This window comes from Acipenser ruthenus, chromosome 29 (genome assembly GCF_902713425.1).
Source record: "Acipenser ruthenus chromosome 29, fAciRut3.2 maternal haplotype, whole genome shotgun sequence".
Lineage (NCBI taxonomy): Eukaryota > Metazoa > Chordata > Actinopteri > Acipenseriformes > Acipenseridae > Acipenser > Acipenser ruthenus.
The window spans coordinates 19,642,548-19,659,129 of record NC_081217.1 but is presented as its reverse complement, the minus strand read 5'-3'; the positions used below and the strand labels follow the sequence as shown (position 1 = coordinate 19,659,129).

General features: G+C 42.4%; 1 protein-coding gene across 3 annotated transcripts; it reads left to right on the top strand.

The window, feature by feature from the left end:
* The first annotated feature begins 1,691 nt into the window (after positions 1–1,691).
* Positions 1,692–15,199, top strand: LOC117429090 (solute carrier family 45 member 3-like). 3 transcript variants are annotated; one of them, XM_059003794.1, is made up of 5 exons: positions 1,692–1,784; positions 11,349–11,823; positions 12,215–13,021; positions 13,247–13,512; positions 13,710–15,199. In XM_059003794.1, exons 2-5 carry the CDS (start codon positions 11,559–11,561, stop codon positions 14,088–14,090), a joined length of 1,719 nt encoding a protein of 572 aa, XP_058859777.1. In that variant the 5' UTR covers positions 1,692–1,784; positions 11,349–11,558; the 3' UTR covers positions 14,091–15,199. The 3 variants fall into 3 exon arrangements, with proteins under 3 accessions (XP_058859777.1, XP_058859776.1, XP_058859778.1); XM_059003793.1 differs by lacking the exon at positions 1,692–1,784 and adding an exon at positions 4,687–5,205; XM_059003795.1 differs by lacking the exon at positions 1,692–1,784 and adding an exon at positions 5,519–7,183.
* The last annotated feature ends 1,383 nt before the right edge of the window (positions 15,200–16,582 follow it).

Genomic DNA, 16,582 nt, shown 5'->3' with positions numbered 1-16,582 from the left:
AAAGAAAATAAAAACTTGTATGTGTGCTAAAAATTAATGTAAATGTAAAAATTGTGAATCCTGTTATAAAAGGTTAAAAACCTTTTTGTTAACAGTAGCAAAATGGGGGGGGGGTGACCTTTGAACTGTTGTGCATGTTGTGATGGGGATGTGGGGATTTCAGGTCTTTATTATTGGTTTCCCAGATCCTAATAAAAGCAACCTACTTTTTATACTGCTTAAACAAGCGTAGTTTTGTGCTGCTCACAATCGCAAGCCTACATTTGTATGCATCACTTTTCAGGACATTACATCCAGAAACAGGTACACTCGAACAAACTTGCTAAGTCCCCCCCCCATAGGGAGTACTGTTATGTAAAAGCAGGCATCATATGAAATTGACAGTCACTAAAGGGTAAATGATGGCTTCCTCAGGATTGTCTCCCTGTATAACTTGGCTTGCCTGTTTCTCAGTGACTGGTGGTAATGCCGCCAGCTTTTTCTGCTCACACGTGTACCAGTAATCTCATACTGATATGACCTTTATATTAGCTTGCGGCTGGTGGCATGTTTGTGTGCCATTTAAAAAATGTAAAGGTATGTTTAACTGCGCATTTCAAAAACCTGTTTTACTTGTTTGTTTAGCATACATTAAATCAAACTAGATATGTTTAGTACTTTGTTTAGTTTGGATCGAAACTTCTCTTCAGTGGCATTGCCTGACTCTTTACATTTACTTGCGGTATGTTACAGCCATACTGTAGTAAGAGTTTAAGTGTGCTGTGAATTCCCTGCGCTGCAGTGGAGTAACAGTCCTATACCACAGTGGTGGTAGTAGCAGTAATTTTTACATTAGCAGTACTGTAAATGCAGCTCTTCTATCTCTGAACTTGCTTTCAGTTTTATTAATATTTCAAAGCCACCTACTAATTCCCACACAATTGTAGCACTGACTGCTATCGTAGTATAATTTGCCTGTGGGAGAGGAGTAATCAGCGCAAATTTAATTCTCCATTTGTCTGAGCTGTGCTGTGGTAAAAATTGCTGACCTCTGTCAATACTGCTGATTTTACATTTGACTTGGAGGAACAATGTGGTTTAGGTATGACTGGGTAATGTGTTTAATTTGCTTGCCCAGCCCTCACTCAAAGCATAGAAACCATTTGCTACCAGCATATGCTTGTTTTAACATATTTTATTCCCAGGCATCTTTTTATATTAAAAAAACATAATTTGATGTTGCATTTACTTTTGATTTAAATGTCTTCATGATATTCAGGATGATGGTCCCAACTCTCAAACCCCATTAAATAAGTTGTTCACAGTTCAGAAAACTTTTTCATCTGGTTGACCTTTTTTTTGTTAATCAAAGACATTGATTTCCTGTTAATCTCCCCTTTACTTGTTCTCTAAGTTTTTTTTTTTCAGTACAGTACACAGAATGTGCTGCATGTCGATCCAGTGTCTAGCATTCACTCTCAATCACACTCCCTAAAATTTCAGCTGTAGCTGGGTTTATGGGCTATTTAATAATGTGTTCTGCTTCTCTAGATTCTTAAATTGGAGACACCAACAATCCTGTAATAGTTTTGTAAATATCAAACTTGGATTAAAAAGCTATTGTTTGCTCATTGCCTGGAGCTAACAATTCAAGAATGTGGGCCCACAAGTGTGGCGACCTCTTCAATGCTTGAAATAGCTCTGGTTTGTGGGAAGGGTTTAGTTGCATGACTAACTTCCTTACACCTGCAAAAGAAATAAGCAAGCTACGAGAAATCCAGTCACTGCAAAGACTGGGGAACCAGGTAAGTTGCAGGCTTAGCAATGCTGAAGTTATATTATTAATTAGACTGCATCTTTGAATTATAAGCGTGGACTAGAAAGACCAACATCAAATATGTTTAGTTTACTAAAATAACTAAATAGGAGCAAAGATTCTGAAAGAGGAAAAATGTGTAAGGTTAAACCAGGCTGCACTTAGATACACATGTTTGTGCTCATTACATGTCATGTTTAGACTCCTCAATTTGACTTCATTTTGATGCTATTTGCTTCTATTGAAGACTAGCAATTGCCATTGCAGGCTTTTCTAATTCGAGAGACACATTTGGAAACTCTGATATTTTGCTCAGGAGCCATTCATTGGCTAGCCCTTTACTAAACCACTCCACTGGAGGCTGAGCTTCAAGTCAAAGAGAAGGAAGTTTGGTGGCATCGACTTACACCGACAACTGATTCCCTGGATTTCCCGGGACATCTTTATTGACAGAAGTCTTTCTCCTTGATGAAGCGAGAACGTTCCTAGAATAGGATTCAACTTTTAAGATGACAGTCCTCTGCAGCTATCAGCTTCCCCGCATCAGACTCCAGCACATACGATTGTAACTTTTGTATTCATTTCAATTGGTCCTATGGAGTGATACACTGATCTTGCAGTTAACAGCTCTTTGCCTTACATACAGTGCAGCTGATGGCGTGACAGAGTCTGGGCGCTTTGCACAAAATTGGCTGGTGACTTGTGTCATTTTTGAGCATTTGTTAATAAAGTGGTCATGGCCAGTTTGTCAGGCACTCCTATGGGGGGGCAGGACTGGCAGGACCAGGTTCAGCAGTGTTTGCTTGCAGCCGAGTTCATTAAACCACATCCCGGTTGCATGTTGACTTTATATCCATTTGTTTAGTAGTGGGGGAGCTTACTCTCTGTGGCACAGTCTTTGTTCTGTCTCGTGTGCTTGCACCGTTTCCAAGCAACTGTGGAGCAGGTTGTTCCATGAAAAGGCAGTCGACTCTGCTGTAATTGGAAAACGTGATAAGACCAGCAGCCATCAAAGCTTTTAACCTGAGACCCAGCTTGAACAAGTTACTGATTTTCCTGTTTGGATTTAAAGCTAGAAAGTGTTCTTTTACCTGTGAATTATTAAGTTAAAGCTAACAATATTGGACACATGGTCCTGTTTAGAAGGTTCAAGCAGTGGGGGATAGTTTAGTTTATTAAGCTCAGGGCCAGTAACTCAAAAACAAATCTTATTTCCAGAAGGAAAAAAAAAATTAAGGCTGTTTTACTGGAATTCCCCCATCGACAGTTATGTTTCTCATTAGGAACCTGACAAACTTCATGAAGGCATGAAGCACGACCACAGCAGGTTTCATAGACTTCCTTCAACAGCCTCGCAGCAGCTTTCGTTCATTTTTCTTTCCTGTACATTTATTTCAACAGAAACCGCTTTGGTGACTAATCGTCATCTCCCTTAGATCCCTGGGAGTTGAAAGAATTAAAAACTAAACACTGAGCAAAGATATGTAAAGCTAAGGGTTTGTTATTCAAGTACCAAGCTGGCCGCACACCCAGTATAAATACAATACTGTAAACCACTTGCATCACTGGATATAAACAGTGTGCTCCACAGATGTGTGTCTTTGCTCTCTCTGGAACCACAGTGTCTCTGTGATGGGGACAGTAAACAGGAGCTTCCGCCCTGCCCTGCCCTGCCTGTGCAGAAGAGGAGGAGCTGGGAGAGTCTTAATTAGGACCAAGCTAACCCTCTATTACCGGTTGCTATTCACAGAGAGTAAAAAGATTTACTGTGTAGTCAAGGGCAAGGTGGTGCGAATGGGGTACCAATCCAAACTCTTAGCAGACCGTACCATTACCACCAATAGCAACACGGTGGGGTCTATATTGACAGTCTTAACAGTGGTAACTCCTAATAGCACCACCCTGACATTTAGGAACCTCATTGCACTGTTTTTTTAAATGTATTTAGTGATGTTAGTAAGTGGGGCAGTAATTCGACATTTGCATAAAGCACTGCATTGCAATCATTGCAGGAATCACTAGGCAATTAGTATCGTCTCTTCTGTTTCCCTTTAAAAACTGCGGATAATGATTGGGTGCTGGTTATTGATAGGGTTGGGGTTATAATTAGCAGTTGAAAAGTCACTACGTGTTCTTTTAGAGAAACATTGGTGGCAGGGTTAAATTATGATCAAAACAATTCAAGAGTGTAGTAGGGTCTTATTTTAGAGTTTTAGTAACTTTTTCCCAATAGCTGTTTATCAGCACAATACACATTTGGCAATTGTTTCTCTCGCTTTTATCAGTTTGCTGAATGAATTGCTAACGCCTTTACAAAGTTGGGTGCTAAATAAGAGGTCACTTGGGTTAGTACACAGGTTAGATCAACAGCAGTGGCTGTGGAGCTGGAGATCACTCGCGAGAGAGGCCTTGCATCAGATTTCTGGAGGTGTCTCCAGCTCCCACTTTCTTTCTCCCACCTGTTTCCACTATCACCGCTGCCTCCTCCTTACACAGCCTGCTAAACGATACTCCTTTCTGGGCTCCCAGACTGCCACTTCGGATAAGTAATGGCTTTCCTTCTGTAACAGAATCTGCCGTGGGTGAAAAAGGGTATAGGAGATGCCAAAAGACGTTTAAGAAGGACTAGTCTGAGATCACTTACCTTTTTCCGCTTGGCTAAATAAACACCATTACTTTCCTTTCACAGCATCTCTACGCCCAGTAAATTACAGCCTGAGAAAGCGTACTTCCCAATGGAGGAAAAACAAAAGGCTAGTATATTATCTACCCATAATCGTTACAGGCACCGTATCGGGACAATGCAATGGGGCTGAACACAGCCTGCACTGTGAGACCTGTCTCTCTGTAGTCCACAAGGGAAACCCTATGCATCAATGATATGTGCACAGAGGTGCTGGTGTACTGAGTTCGGTGGTATTGCTGGATGTAGCTTTACGTACAGTGGGTTGTATTCATAAAGCATTAGTGCACCAGTAAATGCTATGTACTTCATGACACACTAATGCCTTATGAATACAGTATTTGTTCCATGCCCGCAATCAGTTCAATTTTACACTTCATAACAACGTATTTCGTCGGTTTTCCATCCACTGCAAATTCTAGCGGGTCAAAGGGAAATCCCCGTGACGTTTCGTGATGTCATAGTCAATTTGCATGTGTCGCAACGTTTTCTGCAAAATCGCATAAAATATATTCGCTATAGCTATCAACGGTAGCGGTAGACACTGTTGTGGCGCATCTGTAAAGAATCACCACTGTATTCCTTTGGCTCCGCCCAGGAGCTTCGGCAGGGGCTCGCTGTTAAAGTTTAACCTGGTATTGTAAGAAGTTAGTGAAGGAGCAACACGAGGAGAATCTTGGCACGGCATTCCTACCGCTCTGCAGGAAAGCACAAGAGAGTTGTGAAGGTAAGTGAAGCATCGGTCTGCAATCTAAAATATAGTTGTCCTTTTTTATACTTTTTTTTTTTTTTTGCCTAAATGATTCGTAACGAAGCTTACATCTTTTTAAAAAAAATGCCGCTTTAAATAGTTTCGCTATTTTATTTTAATGTGTATTTTTATTTAAGAAGTGAGGAATAACATGTACATTGCGTTGTTGGCGTTAGTTTTAATGTAAACTTACAAATGTACATAAGCGAGTATCATTTGTTTTAGTTTATCATTAGTATTCTGTTGCAAACTTAACGCAATTGTAAATATAACAAATATGTTTTATTGTAGTCACAATTAATCGCGCTGCTGGGATACAGTCAAAAATTGCTGAATCTGTGTTTCATTTTCTCTGTAACGGTATATATGACAGTATGCTCTCTACTGTTTTTGCTGTACGGGTTTTTGCAGTCCTTGAGAATTGCATGTCATTAAAAAAAAGACCATTAAATGAAAATAATATGTTTCTCCTTTTTAGATTACACATTAGGAAATGACCCGGTTTCTTTTCGCATACGGTATATCTAGAAGTAGTTTGCGGTGATGGTGATTCACAGTTTGTAACCCGCAAGTCTGACATTTATACTCCCTGAAACCGAACGCAAAGGTGACATCCTGGCGCTTATGCGATGTGCTCGTGCTGATATTTTTGAATAGTACAGGGTTATAATTAATATCAGATTTTGGTACGGGTGTCATGTGCCCAGGTATTAAACCCCTCCGACCAGTACTGATGGTAGACAGGTTTGGTGCCTTTGCCACTAGTTCAAATTACAGCTTGTATTTATTAGAAACACACTGCTTGGCACGTTGTCAGGGTGACTCATTATAAGCACCTGTCCACATAGAAATCAGTTCCCCTGTTGGATAGCCATTAGATTTGTGTTTGCTCAAAGCTGTCTCACCTTTGTTTGCCAGAGTTGGTGTCAACATGGAATGCTGTGAATTTAACCCTTTCTACTGTATGGATCGCTGACACCCCCTGTAACCATGCCTGCAAATCCCAATCCGTGTCTTATGGAAAAGATAAACCAGTCACTACAAATATTAATAAATCAAATCCAGGTATTTGCTGGGAGGGCCTTTTCATTACAGTTCTTGAAATAGCCGTAGCAAAGCATTTTTCACAAAAGAAGGTTAATTCAGGTGTCAGAAATATGACCCTCAGGGATAAGAATCCAGTTTGACTGGAACTGCAACATATGTGTAATTATTAGTGCGTTTTCACAATGTCGTGCATGCTAATGGCTGGTGTATTCTGAGCTCAACCCATATCTACTAGAGTGCAGCTTCTGGTGTTCTCCTTTAAATGTTTATTGCTGGGGGCCAAGTTGCCTGGAATGTTGGAACTGGAACTGCTCATTGGCTCTCCCAACCTGAAGCCACACCCACATTTGCTTTTTAATAAAGTCCAGGTAAGCAAGGCCCCTCCCGTCACTGATACACCACTGAGAAACGTCTTACTGTCCCTGAATAGCAAAGCTTTTCTGACCGTCGGGGAGCGCTTTTGTGGTGGGGTTTTAACTTTCTGACTGTTTTTCGTGTTGCGAGCAAAAATCAAAAATTGCCAGGAAGGATGAGAACAGTCTAAAAACCCCAATTGTGACAGTATGAGGACTGTTATGCAAATTAAGTGGGCATCTAATTAGCATAACAATTATTCCACCACCTTTATGTAAATTGCACCCATTCCATCTGTGGGTAAACAGCAGAAAAGGATTTCATTTTATGATGGAAACAACGGTCGGGATAAGAGGTCGGGTTAAAACAGACACTTTTGATTTTCAGGGCCACTCTGTCTAGGTTTCAGAGACTGACTGAATGACACAGAGCGTGTTCCTTTAGTGATCACAGAAAAAATCAGAGGAAACAGGAATGGAGACATTTAAAGGAACTTTGACAGAACATTGTTCTGAGTGACAGACATGCTTTCAATAATGGAAATAGATTGAAGGTAGGTTGGGCAATTCTTTCGACTCTTCAAGCAAGAAATACTCAACTTGGACATTAGATATGATGTGATGTTCTCATATTTTGTATCAGTTATTTCGTGGAATAGGTGCTGTAATGTAGAAATAGAGGAACATGTTGATTTCATGTGAATGGAAGCCCCTATCACACTCTCCCCAGGAAATTGAAATGATTTATTTTTCCCACACATGATTTCCAGTCTCATTTCCACCGGGGTCTGACTATGTGGTCCTGGTTTTCACAATCAGAAATGTGGAAATGTCATGTCAACTAAATGCCTGTCTCTCATTCTCCTAGGGACCAGCACAGAGGATAACAGGTGTGCAGTCAGACTGATTAGCCCACAACAGCGTGTGTTAGATTCAGTTCGATTTCTTTAACGTTTAAACAATTTGCTGACTGACATTACAGGAAGGCTACTTTGGGAAACCGAACCAAAAAGACGTTTCAGTGTCTTATCATGTGTCTTACCGGTGACAGGGATCGCTCTAAGCTTGCGTTGATGGAGGTGGTGGGGGGTGTCGTGTGTTACTACTCCAACATGCTTTCTTCTGTTGTAAAACTGCTGAAGGAAATGTGTGTCAGGATGTTTTGGTGCATTTCCTCCCAGTCGTTGTCGGGTACACTCGCTTCCTGTTGAAGAGCGGCTGTCTGTGTGAATTCACAGGCTGATGTTTGTAACGAATCACACTGGCTTATGCAGTGCAAAGTGAACAACTGAAGGAAGCTGTCTGTCAGGTAGGAAAATGGGCTCCCTGTGTAAGTGATGCTTTCTGGTGCTTTAATGTTATGTCCAAGATGGACCCCCCTTTCAAGATGCATGGCGGCTATATTAATGGTTTCAACACCCTTTTTGGAGGTCCCTTTAAGGATCAGCTGGATATGTATATATAAAATACACTAGCTTTCGAGACCAGGAAAGTCTTTTCAGGTGAGAAATGGGAACTGAGACAAAAATCTCCCGTTACAGGTCAGATCATCCTGTTCCACAGCACTGAGTAACAGCAAGACTGTCTCCACTGATTATATCATTTCCCTGCTGTTTTCACAGGATATGTGCAGCCGCACGTGTTACTTCTCAGAGTATTTGATTATTATACAAGTTACTGGTGTTATCTGTCCCCCACTACTCGTGCGCTGTGTAGTTGAAGTGGTGTAATCTTTCCTTGACCTCTATAGCAATAGAGGGATAGAGAGGGGCAGAATATCAAATTACGCCATGCAGTTCAAAGCAGATATATCATCCTTCATGCAAAAGGTGTAACCAAACTCCCTCTGTCGAAGTACTTTCAAGCTTTGTGAAGTAGAGAAAGGGTTATTTTGAACATGATGATAACAAAAGTTGAAAAAGTGGAATTATAAACACGACGATAAACCAGTGGTCCGTAAATAAATCAAAGTGTTGCCATGAATTGTTTGCTCCGCACCAGAACCAGGTTTGTTTGCAATCCAGCTGTTTTCTTGTTGGGATGCTTGTTCAAGAGGCTTATGACTTGTTGTGAGGCTTATGATTGCATCATTTATATACGGCTTCATAATGCACACATTGAATTCAACAAAGGAAAACTTTCTCTCTGTCGATTCACGGATCTCTGAGCAGCATCATTTGCAGGTGCACCCTAGTGTGATGTTCTGTGCAAGACAAACACCCGTCTCGTTTGTTTATAGATCCACACCTTGTTTTTGAATATGGATCATTTTAATCCTGAACCCTTCTGGTCAAATTTGTTGGATGATCTATTCATTTGTAGCTTCGATTAATAGATTAAAACTGGCTTTAAAAAAAAAAAACTGATGCAGGTCCCTGAGTAGCTCACAGGACGGCTAAGCCGTTTACCTGACGTACAAACAAAACAGTTTCACACAGTACCTTTATTATGATTGAGCACACTATCAAGCAGCCTCTCCACACAGCAACAGCTCTAAGCAGTCTGACTGCTTTCCTTTAATACCCTGCACCTGGCTCTAATTTACAATAATAGCCAGGTGCAGGTGATAATTAACAATAAAATAATAATCAAAAACAATTAACTCATGTTTTTTAGGCAGGGAGGATATTAACTGCCTCCCTGCTGTGCTACAATATATATTATTTTACCTCTTAAAGTAATTCCATTTGTTGTTGTGTTTTCAACCTTTTTAAAACCAACTCTCTAAAATATTGCTCAGTATAAAACCAACTCCTTGCTGCTGGGTTGCATTATGTTCAGCTCATGTGATCAGAGAGCAATGATAACATTCATGTGTATCTCCAAACAAAGGGCTTATTGTGTCCCCTTTTGAAATGTCTGAATTTCTCCCCCGGCTGATTAGAATGCTGCTTCACCTGCAAGCCCCATCGCCACAGCTGTTTAAATGTCGGTTTGTGTGAAAGGTGTGAAAGGGGAGTGCTGGTCAAGGCTGGTCAATGGCAGGAACTAGGCCCAGAGGCGGAAAGCTGCAGTTTCAGTGCGGACGGGCACTTTTATTAACAAAACGGAAACAAAAACAAACAGATCAAATACGAATCAAAACCACACTCGAGCTGTGCTGACACGGTGCGTAACCTGAGAGCTCAACCTGCTGCTCTCAGCCTTTCCCCTCAACTAACTCCCCAACAAAGGATCTGGGGCTCAAGACCCAGTGACATTCTGCACACGGAATTAACCCCATCCCTGCCAAATTTGTACAGCAAACAAACCATACATGACTCAGCCCAGCCACAGTGTGTTTCAATTTATTTCAGCTCTATGGGGTTCGCAATTCTATTCCCTTGTTGTCTGCCCAGTCTTGTTCAGGTTACGAATGGCCTGTATACAAAATGGATGGATGGGAGTCAGGATATAATAGCGGGGGTTATAATAAACTAATTATTATAACCCCAGTGCTGGAAACATCATACAAGCAAAAATCAACACACAAACCGAGCTAGCTTAATAAAGTCGTATTGATTTGGCAAGAACATTTTTTTTCTGGCAATGGGACAAGTCAGACCATTTAACTATAAATGTATGATTGGCATGGGAACACTTGTGAAATTAATATGAAACGGGAGTGACATTACACATTTAACCTTTATTAATTTCACTTGACAGTCCAACAAAATGAGACCAGATGAGGTAACATTCAGCTTATGCAAATGTTTTTTTTTTAATATTCAACTCTTTGTTCCCACACTATCCTTATAAAAGTTTCCCATAGTAAAAGCATAGCAAAGTGTAATAAAGCACAGTGAAAGCCTGGTAAAGTATAGGTAAGCATGGTATGGCATATTAATAAACAAACAGGGTAATAGTAAATGCATTGTATAACCATAGGCAAAAATACTGTGGTAAGCCTTTGTAAACGTATTAAACTGTATACCATGTTTTACATGAAAGAAGACATCAATGTTACAGCAAAAAGCAGAGTATGGATTCCCAAAGCTTTAACAGAAAAAGCTGGACCATGCACACGCAACATGTCATTTTAGCATGAAAATAAATCAAGGCTTTTCAATTAGTTTAGCAGAACAGCATATACATTGTTAAACAGCCGTCAGTGGGAGTGTAAACAGGAAACGTGTTTTTGTATTCGGCTGTTCCTTTGAATGTTTGTAGTCCTGATCGCCACGCTTTACAGTGTTGCAAAAACCCAGCAGTTCTTGAATCTCTAGCTGGCCATTCCATATGAGCCCAGGATTGACATGCTGTTTGACCTCACTGTGCCTCCCTCCCACAGCAGCTGAAAAGAAAACTGCGCAAGCGAAATCAGACAAGAAACAACACGATGTGGCATTTCGGTAGCTTTCTCCTGGGCACACGTATCAAAAGAAAAAATAACAGGATTCTACCTCCAGTCACAATTTGTACGGTTCAAAGGATAACTTTCTTTAAGGAATCATACCAACGCAACCACAGATTAATACTCCAAACTGTCTAGACATGATTCCAGCACAGCAAAGATGCTTACCGGATTAATTGGAAACATCTGCTTCCCTAGTAAACCTGTTCCGTTCTGGAATGTGACTCTCATTGTCTGAATCAGGTTATTTGTATGTTATGGTAATGAAATGAGAATGCACGCTGCAAGCTCCACTCTGCGTATCAACAGCAGTGTGTGGAGCGGATTGAGCAGCAGGGAAGATGAAATCAGAACTAACTCTTTGATCTCTTTTCTTTCTGTTTAAGCTCTAAGGATTTCACCACTACCAGAAAACAGGAGGGATGGTTAGAGAACAAAACCATTGGGGTCAAAATAATCTGGTTTCAGATAGTGCAGACTGAAGCACCTGGAAACGCACTTTAACCAGGCCAAAGGGTGACTGTAGACCACTCAGCATACCTTCCAGACCCTCAGTAGAGCACGAGGCAGAATGAAAATTAAAAACCTGGAAAAACATGGAAATAAAGTATCCCTTTTTTAAAAATACCTCAAGAACCCCCCGCTGCCTTTCCGCTCTCCAGTTTGAGACTGTGAGAGCCTCCTGTGAAATGGCAGCACGATCCTGGCTGCGGGTTCTGCTGCGAGGCCGTAAGACTCAGCTCCTCCTGGTCAACATGCTGACCTGCGGCCTGGAGATCTGCATGGCCACCGGGACCACCTGCGTGCCCCCCCTGCTTCTGGAGGCTGGGATAGAGGAGCAGTTCATGACCATGGTCCTGGGTAAGGCCTCAAAAATAACCTCCAGAAAACCGTGTGTTCTTCACCTTTATGATAGTTTGTCGTGGAACACTGGCACAGTCATTTGGCAGTGCACAGTGCTTTTCCCAGTTCTTCAACTATGTATTTAGAGAACTTCTGTGTGGTTTACCATTTTTATCTGTGTATTAACTTGCATTACTACGCTTTACTATACTAGCTGTGATTTTACTGTGGTGTACTGTGGTAGGATTTCCGTTGCCTACCATTATTGGGGATATCTGTTTCTGTAGTTGCTACTGCTTTTTCACACTCTGTGCTTCCTTATTTACTTAACAAAAGGGATTTCATTTTTTGTATGTGTTTTTTCTCTACTACTATCTGACTTTCTTATTTATTCATTTTTCTGCGGCAGGTGTGGGGCCGGTCCTTGGCTTGGTGTTCGTCCCGATGATCAGCTCGGCCAGTGATTGTTGGACCGGGCGCTATGGCCGGAGACGCCCCTTCATCTGGTTGCTGTGCCTGGGTGTCCTGCTGAGCCTGATCCTCATCCCCCACGCCTCGCTGCTGGCGGGCTGGCTGTCCGTGCAGAGCAAAGGGCTGGAGGTGGCTCTGCTGATCACTGGGATCTGCTTGCTGGAGTTCTGCGGCCTGGTGTGCTTCACCCTTCTGGAGGCCCTGGTGTCAGACCTGTTCCAGGACGAGGAGGGGTGCCGGCAAGCCTTCGCCATGCACTCCCTGATGATCAGCCTGGGCGGCTGCGTCGGCTACCTCCTCCCAGCCGTCGACTGGAAAAGCATCCCCCTGGTGCCTTACCTGGGCGGGCAGGAGACCTTCATCTTCATCCTGCTCACCCTCATCCTCCTGTTCTGTCTGCTGGGCACAGCCTTTGTCTCCGAGGAAGTCTTGAAGAGCGGAGGGAGAGGAGTGGAGTTTTCAGTGGTGGAGTCCCGTTTTAAGTGCCAGTACCCCTGCCCCTTGTCTTTCCGCCTGCGCCACCTGCTCTCTGCCCTGCGCAGCTGCTGTGCCCTCCTGCCCAGGCTGCGGCAGCTGTGCCACCGCGTGCCCCGGGTGATTCGGCAGCTGTTTGTGGCAGAGCTGTGCAGCTGGATGGCTCTCATGACCTTTATTCTGTTCTACACAGACTTCATCGGAGAGGGTCTGTACAAGGGGGTGCCCAACGCCAAGCCGGGCAGCGCCGAGAGGCTGAGATACAATGAAGGTATGCCACTATTCTACATGCTGAGATCCCTTAAGTAACTCCTGTTAAGTGTTAAAAAAATACAGCACGACTTTAAATACCCTGTTAATATTGCTACACTGTTTTGTTTTGTTTTGCTGAAGTTTACTGCGTTGGAGGTTTTCTTCCACTTTCTTTGTCAAAGCATGTGTTTCCACAAAGGTTTATTTGTGCCGGAGTGCTTGATGATGTCTCTTTCTGGTGCAGGGGTGCGGATGGGCAGCCTGGGCCTCTTCCTGCAGTGTGCCACCTCTGCGATGTTCTCTCTCTTTATGGGCCGGCTGGTGAAGAAGCTGGGCCCGCGGGCCGTCTATTTGAGCAGCGTGGCCTTCCTCGCCCTCGCCACCCTGGTCATGTCCCTGTCACGCAGCCTGGTCCTCATCACAGCCATGGCGGGCATGACCGGCTACACCTTCTGTACCCTGCAGATCCTGCCTTACACACTCGCCTCGCTCTACCACAGCGAGCACCAGGTGAGCCGCGCCGCACACAGATCTTTCACAAACTCACAGGCTGGTTCATACTTCAGGCTTAAGACCATTCAGGCTTGGAATTCATATATATATATATATATATATATATATATATATATATATATATATATAATATAATATCATATCACATATGGAAAAGTATTTTGTATATCATATCTCATTTTTGCCTTTGCCAGGTGTTTTTTTCCCAGCACAACACAAGAGGAGCCACTGCTAAAGAAGAAGGGGGAATGACCCACAAGCCTCCCTACATCAACGGGCATCCGGGGGGCATGCCGGGACTTGGGCTGCCGCTCCCTGCCTCCCCGCCAGCCCTCTATGTGTCTGTGCCCGGCGATGGCACGGCGCCCCCTGCTGGTCGGGGGATCTGCCTGGACCTGGCCATCCTGGACAGCGCGTTCATGCTCTCCCAGGTGGTGCCCTCCCTCTTCATGGGCACCATCGTTCACTTCAGTCAGTGCGTGGCCGCCTACATGGGCTGTGCCTCTGCCATAGGGCTGGTGGCCATCTACGTCTCCACGAAAGTGGTCTTTGAGAAAAGTGACCTGTGCCGGTAACGGCACTTCGGGTAGGCCTGACCCAGCCCCTCTGATAATAATGCCCTGATGAAATTGATTTGCACACAAGTTCAAACACCCTGAAGGTGACCCCTGTGCTGTGCCTTGGGATTTTTACTGTACACAGAATCAGCCTTGGTTTGACACCAAGTGCCATGCTGGGACGCTGCATTTCAAAGAGAATCGAGTCTCCTACTGAGCCACCAACACCTCTCCGTACACTCGCACTACAGCACCAGGCTTTCGTTGACCTGATGACAGGACAAGGTCAAGTCAGACCCCAAGTTGTGAAGACATTTATACATGTCAAAGACTTTTTATAAAGATGTTAATGTGCCTTTAAAACAATGTATCTACCTGATACCATGGCTGCCTATTACCACAGGTGTTGGCAGGTGGATGTTTGTTAACAATATATAAAATAAATGGATGTATGTTTCTAAAGTGGTGAGGGGAGGTAACAGTGAAAGACAGTGACTGCCCTGAATGCAAGATCCAATGGTCATATACATTGAAGTAAAAACATGCCAGTAAATATCTTCAATGTGCTCGGTCTGTAAGACCACACGCAAGATTTGCAACAACTTGAGGAATGCCTTTAATGATGAATGCTAATAAATGAAGGCTAGTTAGTATTACTTGATGCACTGGAATAGACAGCTGAAAGTGTGCAAGATGCCAACACTTAGCGATAGACATCTCTTTGTTTGTCCATACAAAGTACATCCTGCAACGTTCTCCTGAGTGGTTTATGGTGTCTAATACCCTATCCAGACTCCCCAGATAACACACCTGATTGCTGCTCTCACCATTTACAAGCACATTTATAAAACGCAATGATTGCACTGATTATGGAGGTAGCCTGAAGTGGGCGACCTTGCAATTAAACCATACATGGTGTGATATTTCTATCAATTCCAATTGGTATGCCGGTGCACTTATAGATGAGTCTGCAGAAGGCATGCTGGCACTGCACCACAGCTATCACAAGGATTATATAATTGTTGATAGATATAAAATATGTATTTATTTATTTGAATGGGAATAAGGGCATTCCTTTATTGTTATAGTTATTATATATGAAAATAAATCTTTGCAATGGGTTTTAAGTAGATCTCTATTTTTCATGACGTAAATTAGATAGAAAAGAAAATAGCAGTATTTATTCAAACTGCGAGTGCTTTTGTACATTTTTATTGGGGGTCTTTGCAAAGCAGTTTTGTAACAATGCCAGTTCGATTTTCCTTTCAGTAAACAGGGACCACTATGTATTTATGTCTGGAAGGAAGAACGTTTTTTCAAGCAGATTGCATGCAGGCTGCTGGATTCCAGAGAAAGGTTATTGTAACACAGGCATTCCAATGCGGTCCGCAATCCCAATTGAAAGCTATCTTTGAATGTAATTGATCTTAGTGTGTAAACATAAAACACCAGAAAAGAGACTTTGAGTTATAACTGGTTCAGGAACTACAACAAGAACCAGTCTGTGTCAAATGAATACCTTTGAAACGCATTTCCGTGGAGGCGTGCAAACTGGAGGGAACTCAAAACCAACTCAAGTTTTGTTAACTGTTGTTTTCACTGCTTATTGTGCTGTGATCCCTGTAACCTGGTTTACACAATGTCTGGATCCAGCGAATATGAGCACTACAGGAGACTGTGCTGAGTATTGCTGGTCCAGGAGATAACGTTTACAGTACTGTATATCACTCCCGGGTGAGGTGGTAAAGAATACTGCAAAAGAGTTTACAGATGTCACTGTTTTTTGTTTGTTTGTTTGTTTGTTTTACTGTTTTTGTTTATTCTGTTGTGTTAAATGTCAAGAGGAATCTATTCTGAAATCTTATAAAAGAGAATGGAATTCTGACACGGTGTTGAGAATCTTATTAATCCTATTAAAGGTTTTCCCTTCTGAAAAGTGAATTGCGCAAAAATAATACTAATAATACTAAACTTGCTGTTCAAGGCTGTTCCACCAGAGGGCGCCCATTATGCAGAGTCTGCCCTTGACATTGGTTCAATCCTGGCTCTGCTTCAGCACACACTCAAGGGCTCTGTATGGAAACTGGTCAGTTGTCATGTCAATATAGGGTGATCAGACGATCAAACTGGGATTGGCCCCGTCAGAAACAGTAAAATTGTTGAATAGTCCCGGTTTTGCTATTTTGTATTCACATTTTGTAAAGTACAACACTGTAGCAGTGTGCTCAGCAAGTTGACAGCACAGTAATGTATTATACAAAAATAAAATAATGAAACGCATGGATTACGTGTTTAATAATTCTGATTATGTGTTTAATATAATTAATATTCTGTTTAACTTCCTGGACCATGGCTATTTAAAAAGAAAAAATATATAATTAGAAACATGTGGCATCTATTTAAACAGGTGTTCGACCTGCAACTTCATTTACAGTAGTGTCCTCCACGGCTAACCAGAGGAGAGATTCCCTGTGTCTTGTTTTGATCTCCTATGTTTTAGTTTCAGCATG